General features: G+C 49.3%; 1 protein-coding gene across 1 annotated transcript in view; it reads right to left on the bottom strand.

The window, feature by feature from the left end:
- LOC103210519 (oxysterol binding protein) overlaps window positions 1-10473 on the bottom strand; it is a 33909-nt gene that overhangs the window by 5219 nt on the left and 18217 nt on the right. The window contains exons 4-9 of the mRNA XM_007956437.2: window positions 9414-9612; window positions 9072-9174; window positions 8692-8746; window positions 8383-8514; window positions 2473-2718; window positions 2086-2206 (exon numbers count right to left, since the gene is read on the bottom strand). Of these exons, the coding sequence (XP_007954628.1) occupies window positions 2086-2206; window positions 2473-2718; window positions 8383-8514; window positions 8692-8746; window positions 9072-9174; window positions 9414-9612 (856 nt within the window). The remainder of the gene's footprint in view (window positions 1-2085; window positions 2207-2472; window positions 2719-8382; window positions 8515-8691; window positions 8747-9071; window positions 9175-9413; window positions 9613-10473) is intronic.

The following is a 10473-nucleotide window of genomic DNA, read 5'->3' as shown; positions in this document are numbered from 1 at the left end:
CAGCCACTCCTCGGAAGGAAGGTTGGGCAATCCTACTTCTGTAGTGATACTGCCTCGGAAACCCAAGGAGGGGTCGCTATGAGTCAGGTTTGACTCGATGGCAAACAACAACAACAACAAACACTTAGAATAAAAGCCAACTCCTCACCATGGCAGGTGAGACCCTACCAGATCCATCCCATACCTACCTAACCCTGTAAAATCATCCACCAGCACTTACCTGTGGCCTTCTGTTAAGGACTGAATGTGGTGCTAGGATGCCAACCTGTGGATGCCATCTAATCTACTGTAACGCAATCACTTTCCTCAGTGCGATGTGACTGACCACTCAGCTCACACCAGTGCTGGAAGGTCCTAAACCACTTCTGAGTTACAGAAGGAACAGAACAGACACAAGCCAGCCCGGGAGGATCACCAAGGGACTGAGGAACGCCAGGGCCACCAAAGCTGAAAGGCTCTCCCTGAAGTGGGACGTCCAGCCTCCTGAACTGCGAGGCAAACTTGTTCTTCTCTGAAGCCTCTGCTTGTGCTAATCCCAGAACAGCAGCACTGGGACCCTCACACACCTTCTGGAGTCCTCCTGGAGACATGGAGTTCCCAGGAAGACCCAACCCCGCTGACACCTTGATTGCAGACTTCTGTGACAGTAGACATTTCTGTTGTCTTACCTAGTCTGTGGTACTTTGGGCAGCCCTAGGAAACTAAGACAAGATCAAAGCAGGTTTTGGCCATCGCCGTATCCATAGGACCTAGAGTACTTCCTGGCATCCAATGGGTGCTCGAGTATGTGCTGCTAACCGCAGCTGCAGGCACTAGCGTCCTTTGTATTCGCTTCCTTTGCAGCTGTAGCAAATTTCCACAAACTTAGTGCCTGAGCAACACAGATACATTTTCTTACAGTTCCGGAGATCAGAAGCCTAGTCATGGGCTCACGGGGTCAGGGCTGTATTTTCTGGAGATTTTACGGGAGAATGTGTTTCTTGCCGAGGCCACCTGCATTCATTCCATGGCTGGAGGTCCTCCCTCAAGAACTGCCTGGGACAGACTCGGGAACAGGAAAAGCAAGCCCTCAGGGCATCAGTTTCTGCCGGCTCTTCCTCCTGGGAGTCACCTGGTCTCTTCTCTCTGATCATCCACTCTGGGTTCTTGCTCTTTCCGGAGATCAATGCTCCCGCCTTAGCACCAAACCAAAACCAAACCCACTGCTGTCGAGTCGATTTCTGCTCACCGTGAGCCTACAGGGCACGGGAGAACTGCTCCACAGAACTTCCAAAGCTGTAAGTCTTTACAGAAGTAGACGGCCTCATCTTCTTCCTGTGGAATGGCTGGTGGGCTTGAACCGCTGACCTTCTGGTTAGCAGCCAAATGCTTTAACCACCGTGCCATCAGAGCTCCTCCCACCTCCGCACACACACACAGACAAACGTGACTGCTCCAGTGGAGAGAGCAGCAAGAGTCTCCACAACTCTCTTTGAATAATGTCATTTCCTTTCAGGTCTCAGGTCTTGAACGCTGCAACTGAGGATTCTTCTTGCCAGGTCTGATCTTCCTGATCTTGACACACAATTAACTTGCATTCCACTCAGATCTTTCAAAACCCAGTTTCATCTTACCCGGAAGTTAGTCATTATGTAAACTCTACCTGGCTCATCCAGTAGAGGAGAGAGAGGGGAGGAAGGAGAAAAGGGGGAGGGCCTGCCTGGAAATCTAGCCTCACAATCACCAGAGTTCTGATTAACAGAGAAGCTGGATGCTAGGATAATGGGGGAAATGACACCAGTTAGACGAAGCCAGACAGAATGAAAAAACGAACGTATCTCAGAATTTATGTCCTAAGATAGTGCTTAAAGATGCATCACATATAGCTACAACAACAAAGAATTTATAGCTGGATGAGGTCTCAAAGTCTCTGACCTCCTCCCTCATTTGGTAACTGAGAAGTTGAATGACCTGCCCAAAGCCACACAACTAGTGAGGCTCAGCGCCCAAGTAAGACCTCTGGGATCCTGACTCCTAACCCTCTCCACCCTGTCAACGAACATTTCACTCCTGCAGTAGTGGTACTTACAAAGCTGGCGGCCTTACCAAGGGGCATAATGGAGAGGTATTTGCCTCGGAACTTGCTGGTGATCTTGATCTCCTGACGTAGCGTCCAGCCATTTTTGGACTCAGCATGGTGTGCAGCAGCAGGGGGATGATGACTCACCTGCAGGAATGAAGGTGAGTCAGGGATTCGAATGAAGGCGGGAGAAAAGGAGAAGGCAAAGTTGCCGACACCAAACCCGAACCCACTGCAGCACCTGCGGCTTGCATACCCACTACGGCAGTCTTTGAGACCACGTTCTGAAGGGAAAGGCGGCAGGCTGGGATGACGGGGACTCCAAGTTTTACCAACGTTAACACCCACGAGGATCAAGCACAGTCACCCCTCTCTTCTAACAGGAAATGTGTTGAGTCCCCAGGCCTCTTTACCTGCTCACAGAGGGATCGGTACCCATTCTCCTCCAAGCGGTCCAGCTCGAAGGTCTCCCCGAGGAGCGGGTTGAATGGCTTGCTGGTGCGGAAGACAGTGGTGGAGTAGGAGGACACGGTGAAAGCTGCAACGTAACAGAGCTGTTCTAGAGAGTTCTCACACTTTGCAGCTCGGTCTAACAGCTCATGGTACTCCAGATCCTCAGTAAGGCGCTGGAGCATGGACAAGGGCTCGTTAAAGTTCACCTGCCAGGAAAAGAACAGACATAAAAGCTCTGCCCACATCCCTTTACAACACAGGTGCTTCTTCCTCCTCTTCTTTGCAAGGAGAGAAACAGATACTAAGCTGGTGAGATAATAAATCAAATCACTGGGAAGAAAAGAGGCCTTTACTCAGTACAGAAACTCAAAGTTTTGACTGGCAAGCGACCCATCCTTCCCTTGTTAAGTGTCCATGTCAGGGGGGCAGCAGAAATCTGTTTTCATTTCTTTTGCGTCCTGTGAGCTCTGTGAGATGGACACTACACTCCTCCACGCATCATTCATTCCTGAGAGCCACTGGCCCGTAGGGGACCATCACCAAGTACATGTTGCATGAATGACTAAAAGAAAATATATTTTAGCATAAGTATACCCAGAAAAAGGAGCGCTGGTGGCACAGTGCCTAAGGCATTTGACTGCTAACCAGGAGGTTGGTGGTTCAAACCCACCAGCCGCTCTGTGGAAGGATGATAAGGTAATCAACTTCCGTCAAGATTTACTGCCTTAGAAACCCTCTGGGTGAAACGGAGCCCTGGTGGTGCAGTATTTAAAGCACTCATCTGCCAACCAAAAACCTCAGCAGTTCAAACACACCAGCCGCTCCACTAAAGAAAGATGAGGCAGTCCACTTCCAAGAAGACTTATAAGCCCCGGAAACCCTGTGAAGCAGCTCTACTGTCCTATAGGGATGCTTGAGTTGGAATCGACTTGATGGCAGTGGCTTTGGGCTTTTGTATGTCCAGAAAGCAAGGCTGGTTTTGAAAATCCTTGGGGGAAGGAAAGAGGAGTACCAAATTCTAAGTACAGGAGTCACACGACTGCATTAGTAGCTTCTCTTAGACCAGAGGACTGTTAACTCACAGTTGAGGTTTACGTCAGGCCATGGCTCTGGTTGCTTCCAGAAGTGTCTGGGCCTGAGTGCTCACAAGGGCCAGGGAGCCTGCGAGGGCACCGACCTTTCAAGTTTTACGTACATCTTAGGTGACTTAACACCAGATGTAGCCAGTGTATGTTGGTACGCAGGCTTCTGTCCAGGGAGAAGATGTCCGCTCGCTCATCTATTCATTTATTCATTTCACAAGCATTTATGGAGTCCTTATGTATGTCAGGCCCTATGCTATCCACTGGGTGTAGAGAAGTAAACAAAAGGTCTCCGCCCACTGCCCCCTAGAATTAGCCTCTCTACTGACCGGTATTAGAATTGGCTTTATAACTTTACAAAGTGTTACAGAAAGAAGTCAGGCTCCCTGGCTGGCCCATCAAGCTTATTTCATCAACAGGATAGCTGACCAAGCCTGAGTTTTGAGTCGACATCACTGAGGAGGAAACCAATTTCCTTTCTATTGAATAGAGCTGGCCTTATGCAGTATTTTCGGTAAAACACTTTTTTCTTTGCTAGTCTCACCTTTGCTGTTGCATTTCTGGCCGGCCTCCTAACCAGCAATCCCTGAGCTGCGCGCTGATGCTGCTGGTAGCTGCCCTCAAGCTGGCTCTGACTCATGGCGACCTTACGTGTTAACCGAAAGAAACACTGCCCAGGTCTGCCCCAGCTCCACAACTGTCAGCATTTCTGAGTCCACTGTTGAGCGACACACCACCCTAATATTCACTGTCCCTCCCCAATTACAGAATTAATCTCCTGTCACTGCAATGAACTTTGAAAACGAAGTATAAAGGAGAAAAATCTCCTGACATCTTTGGAACGACCACTCAAGGATAGCCGTTACTAACATTGTCATATTTGTTTCTACACTTCCACATTTTAAAAGATAAACTATACCACAGAGCCTGCTTCTTCTGTGAAAAATACACCAAGCGTTTCTCTGTGAACATTTCCCTGAGAAGACAGAGCTGCAGGGCCAACGTTAGGGAACTCCCCTTTGGGAAGTAGGATCTACCCTACCTTAATCCAAACACCATACCAAACTCCAAAACCGACACCTCTTTACAATGAGAAAAAAGCGGTACACTAAGACAAAAATGCACCCCGAGGGGTGACAGGCTGACAACGCCCTGCTCCTCAAGAGCACGTTTAAAGAGAGTGCTTATGAATTCCACCAGTGAAGTCGCTAATGGGTAGAATTTCAGGCATGAAATGTGATGTTTCCACCCATTTTGAGGAAGCCCGGGGAGGTGGGGTGTGCTCCATCGGGGGTTACTGCACACATCAGCCCTGCCCCTGACTTGATCAGCCCGTCCTTGGCCCGTGACTGCTTGTGGATCCCTCATCCCCCACAACAGTTCCAGGAACACTGTTTCTCTACCACTGCCAGGTTTTTTATAACAGTCATTCTGTCAGAAGCCTAACAGGAAAACAAGTGACTCTGAACATTTAAAACAAAAGGACACAGGGAATTAATTACACAGCTGATGGAGAGTTGAGCAGTCAAAAAAGACAGCCTAGAGACTGGCAAGAGCAGGAAGACAGAATGACCGGTAGGCTGGAGGGACAGACAAGCAGTGGGATGACAGCAGCCTGGCTGTGGGTTTCTAGGATAAGCTAGAAATTCATGGGGCCTCTCTAGTGGGAACTGAAGCCGCACAGCTGCTGCCAGGGTGCTACCCAGTGGGACCAGAGGGGAAGGTATACCCTGGGGTCTCTCTCCTCCTCCCTGCTCCCATTTCCTAGCAGGGCCGCACACTGGCAGAGCCCAGGCAGATGCCAGCAGGCAGAGAGGCTGGAGAACCACAGCTTCGAGGGATCTGCTTTGCAGCGCCAGAGCACAGGGCAGGGAGGGCACTGCTCTGGCGGCAACAGGCACAGGACTCGCACACTCCTGGAGGCAACGTCAACGGAAACAAGAGGCAGAGGAGGACAGAGAGGTCACCTAGATCCAGAGCTGTTTCTAAGCAGGCACTGCGTCTCCAAGGCTCCGACGACCTGTCCTTCCACCCTGGTCTCTCCTACTTCCCTTGCGGCACCTAGTACTCTCGGCTGGCAGGGCCGCTTCTCAGGACCCCAGTGAACTAATGACTTTATCCTCTCCACTGCGCTTACTAATGGCCTTTTCTTTTTTAGAGCATCAACTTTTTTCTAACAAAAATCCCACGTTTACAATTTATACAGGAACCTGTTCATTCTCCAAGATGCACTTCATCCGTTAATGAGTTCAACATTTGCTGAATGACACGTATGTGCCAGGCACTGAGCTAAGCACCAAGGATATAAAGACCGACAAGAAAAGTCCCTGCCTGCAAAGAATACAGTCTACTGAGAGGGCGTAACCACACACGGTCCATAAGCCCCGAGAGGCAGGGAGAATGCTTTCTGTATTCCTGTATGGCAAGAACCTGGCTGTAAGCAAACCTGCTAGCCATTTCCCACTATGCCTTCCTCCCTTCTTCTACAATAAACTAAACCAAACAGGTTGTTATCAAGTCAATTCCCACTCACAGCAACTGTGTAGGATAGAGGTAGAACTGCTTCACTAGGTTTCCAAGGCAGTAATCTTTACAGAAGTAGACTACCACGTCTTTCTCCTGCAAAGCAGCTGATGGGTTTGAACCACCAACCTTTCAGTAAAAAGCCAAGCCTTTAACCACTGTACAACCAGGGCTCCTTGTTCTCACAATAGAACCTCCAGGATGCAAGCAGGCCATGCCACTTCCAGCCTCTTCTCCAGCTAGCTGTGGCCACGTAACTGAGATCTGACTAAGAAGACTTAAATGGAATTGGCTTATGTAATGTCCAGGAAGTGCCCTTCTTGGTCTCTCCCAGCTGAGCATGCCCTTCATCTCAGTCTGACTTGGATGAGACCGAGGGGTCACGCAGAGCAGCTACCACAGACCTGGGAGCTGAAGCCACAGGCGGCAGAACCGCAGGAAGGACAGGAGCCCGATCCTGACCCTGGACCACCCACCCCTGGACTTTAACATGACAGTGAGTGAAGCCCTTTTCCTTCTTCTATAAAGGGCTTGACAGCAAATATTTAGGCATGGAGGCACACACAATCTCTACCATAGCTACTTACTCTGCCAATATGAGGTAAAAGTAGCCACACACAGTATGTAAATGAATGAGCACGGCTGTTCCGAGTTTCTAGGCACTAACATCTGAACGTCACATAACTTTCCTAGGTCACAAAGTATGAATCTTTTGATAGTTTTCAAGCATTTAAAAATATGAAATCCATTCTTAGCCTGGGGGCTGTACAAGCTGGATGGCAGTGAGAATTAGTCTCAGGGCCACAGTCCGCCAACCTCTGGTTTAAGGAAAAGGAGCTCTGCTGGCACAGTTGTTGAGGCATTCGGCTGCTATCAGAAGGTCAATGGTTTGAACCCACCAGCTACTCCATGGGAGAAAGGTGAGGCAGTCTGGTCTGTAAAGATTTACAGCTTTGGAAACCCTATGGGGCAGTTCTATCCTCTCCAGTAGGTAACTCTGAGTCAGAACCAATTTGATGCTAGTGGGGTAGGGGTTTAGGGAAATGTATTTTGTATCTGTTCCTTGAACTTATATCTGATACACAGCACCAGGCAGATAACTGTTGTTGTTGTTGTTGTTATATGCCATAGAGTCAGACCCGACTCAAAGCAACCCCTCCTTGGGTTTCCGAGGCAATATCACTACGGAAGCAGACTGCCCCATCCTCCTTCCGAGGAGTGGCTGGTGGGTTTGAACTGTCAACCTTCTGGTTAGCAGTCAAGTGCCTTAGGCACTACACTATCAGAGCTCCTACGGCAGATAATGGGCACTCAATAAATGTTTGGGAAATGAATAAACAAGTGAGGTACACTGTCCAGGCAGAAATGATGGAACTTGTCGGAGCACAGCGGAGACATCTCATCCTGCCTGGATGTACCAGTGAAGGGTTACTAGAGGAGACAACAGTGTGGCTGAATTCCAAAGGAAAGGTGTTGGCCACGCAAGAGAAAGTGGCAAGGATGGGTGAAGAGTGGAGAAGGAATTATGACAGAAAGAGCAGTGTGTGCAAACACCCGAGGGAAAGGACAAGATGCCTCTGAGTACCTGAACGGAACTCACCAAGAGACGAGAGCACAGGATGTGGGGCGGAGCTACACCCTGAGGGCAAAGCACCCAGCCTGGGAACGAGTCTGGACCTTCCTCAAAGCCAGAGGAATCAGGAATGATTTTAAGCTAGGGACTGACATGACACCTGCAATTTGAAACAAAAATGCTCTGGCAACAGTGTGAGCAGGTCAAAAGGCAACAAGACTAGTGGCGGGGAGGTCAGCCCAAACACCACCTTCAGCATGGAGAAGGTTCCCATTTCCTGGCTGGGATGAATGGTTTCTGTGTCTCCCCCATCCTCTGCGTGTATGCTATTTCCCATAACTCTGTAACAGGAAGGCATGTTTTCTACCTATTTTCATATGTTTCCTTTAAGCTACACTCTTTAAAGTACAGAAACTAGGCCTTAGTTACCTTTGCACACCCCACTACATCTAGCACAGCAATTTGCTCACAAACATTAGTGAACAAAAGCACCTGATTCTACGCGATCTGGGAACACACCAGACACAGGGGCAAAATTAAAGCAGCTAATGTGAAGGGACAGTGTAAGATGACATGGGTAATGAAGACCGTGTCACAGCGCCACACAGTGGGTAGGGCTGGCACACCAGCACTCCTCCCGCTTGGGCCCGTGAGGACCTCCGGGCACTGGTCCGGGCGTGCAAGACCCTCACCGGCATGGGGATCTTCGAGAGTTCTTTTCCAATGCAGTTCTTCATGATGCTCCACAGATTGAGGCTGTAGTTTGGCTTGTAGGGTATTCGAGTTCTCTTTTCCTTCTTGGTCTCCTCCAGCTGATGCTTGTACTGAAGGCAAAAGCAAAACCATTCAGTCACCCAGAAAGAACCGAAAACATGGTATTTACAACCCTTCCCTTCCCCGTGCTGAACACTGTGCTTTTCTGTCTTAACTCTTTACAAGCAAATCCTTGGGAATCACACACACCGAGCTGTGACCCCTGACAACCTCCACAGAGGAGCTACCTGTTCATCAAGGCTGATGTCGCTACTGGCTCCACTGATATTGCTGCCGGTGCGTCTGCACGAACGGGAGGGGAGTGAGAATTAGAACAAAGCTCAGACGAGAGAATGGGTTCTAGACATTTCTTTGCAAAGCAGAATGCCAAGCACACTGCATAAACCCATGTTAACGGATGACCAAAGGACAACACTTAGAATATGCAGGAATTGAAACATCTCTGGAAAATGTGTTCATGTAAACAAGCGGACAGTTTTCCACTTACTCGAGGGCAAGAGCCCACATCATCTGTCAACACTGACAACCACGACACTCCCACTTAAGTGTTTCTAACCTTCAGATGGGCAGATCTATTCATTTTCTTCAGCAGTCGAGGAAAACTTACTTGTGGCCCAAATTCTCAGGCATGGTGATGATCTCAGGAGCATCAAAAAATTCATTCTCCTCATCCTCGTCACTCACGTCCCCTTTGCCAGAGCAGCACTGATCTACGGGGAGAGAAGCCTCGCTCGCTCACCTGGGCTGTGTGGCGCAAACGCCCGGCACAGGGAGCTCTACTGCCACTAACACAGCAACAGACAGTGCAAAGCATGGAGAGGCCCGAATGAAGAAACTGGTCCAATTCCAGTTCAGGGAAGCCACTGATTCCGGAGAGCGTGGATTTCTTCTATCGAGTGCAGACCACCATCCAGCCCAGAACCAGCCCCCCAAGGACTCGGCATCTTACCTTTACCAGAGCCTGTGCGGCCAGGAGTGTTGGCCGGCAGCACCGTGGCCCCTCGGAAGGCCCTCTCCAGGTGGTTGTGCTGCTTAGCCAGCTGCTCGAGGGTCTCTTCCAGCCGGATGCGCTGGTCTCTTTCGTACTGTAGTGACTTCTGCCATTTTTTGCTATGAGTCTGGGCTAACATGAGGAAGTCTCTGCAGGCCTGTTGGGGGAAAGCATAGACACGTGTCTCCTCAACTCAACCTGTCACAGATTCCCCTCAGGCCACTGTCAGTCTGTTCAATAATCTTATTCTGGAAACTTTCACTGGAAAATTACAATGAGAGGCTCTGTCAGTTACTCAACAGTATCCGAGACAGTGAACTCCGTGCTGTGGCCAAGGTCAGACTCAGAAGAAAGTGTACATGGTTGTCATGGTTCTTTTATATTTTCCTGGTCGTAAGAACCAAACAAATGCCAAGGGAGCAGTAAACCTAGACAAAGTAATGTGGTAGCAACACAAAGGGCAAGTATGTGAACGGCACCAAAAGTCAAAATCTGTTGACTGAAAAAACCAAACCAAACCAAACCCACTGCCATCAAGTTGATTCTGACTCACAGCGACCTCCACTGGGTTTCCAAGGTGGTAAATCTTTACGGAAACAGATTGCCTCATTTCCCTTCCACAGAGCAGCTGGTGAGTTTGAACCGCCAAACTTCTGGTTAGCAGTCAAATGCCTTAGGCATTGGACCACAAGAGCTCTTGGAGAGGGAGGATAAACTCAGCTCAAACTGCCATGGAGTCAAATCCGACTCATAGCGACCCTTTCTTGGGCTTCCCAGGCGGGATCTCTACAGAAGTAGATTGCCCAACCTTCCTTCCGAGGAGCAGCTGGTGGGTTTGAACCACCAGCGTTCTGGTTAGCAGTCAAGTGCCTTAGGCATTATGCTACCACAGCGCCCTGCTGACTGAAAGGAAGAGGAAAAAAAGCCCGGGATAGCTACTTTTGATAAAGCCTTTAGTAGCTTGAAGTCTAGGCTAAAGACTTGATTTTGTTACTCAACTTTTTTTTTTTTTTTTTTA

Source organism: Orycteropus afer, unplaced genomic scaffold (genome assembly GCF_000298275.1).
Source record: "Orycteropus afer afer isolate SDZICR_OR568_19922 unplaced genomic scaffold, OryAfe1.0 scaffold00622, whole genome shotgun sequence".
NCBI classification, from domain to species: Eukaryota; Metazoa; Chordata; class Mammalia; order Tubulidentata; family Orycteropodidae; genus Orycteropus; species Orycteropus afer.
This window is presented reverse-complemented; position numbering and strand designations above follow the sequence as displayed.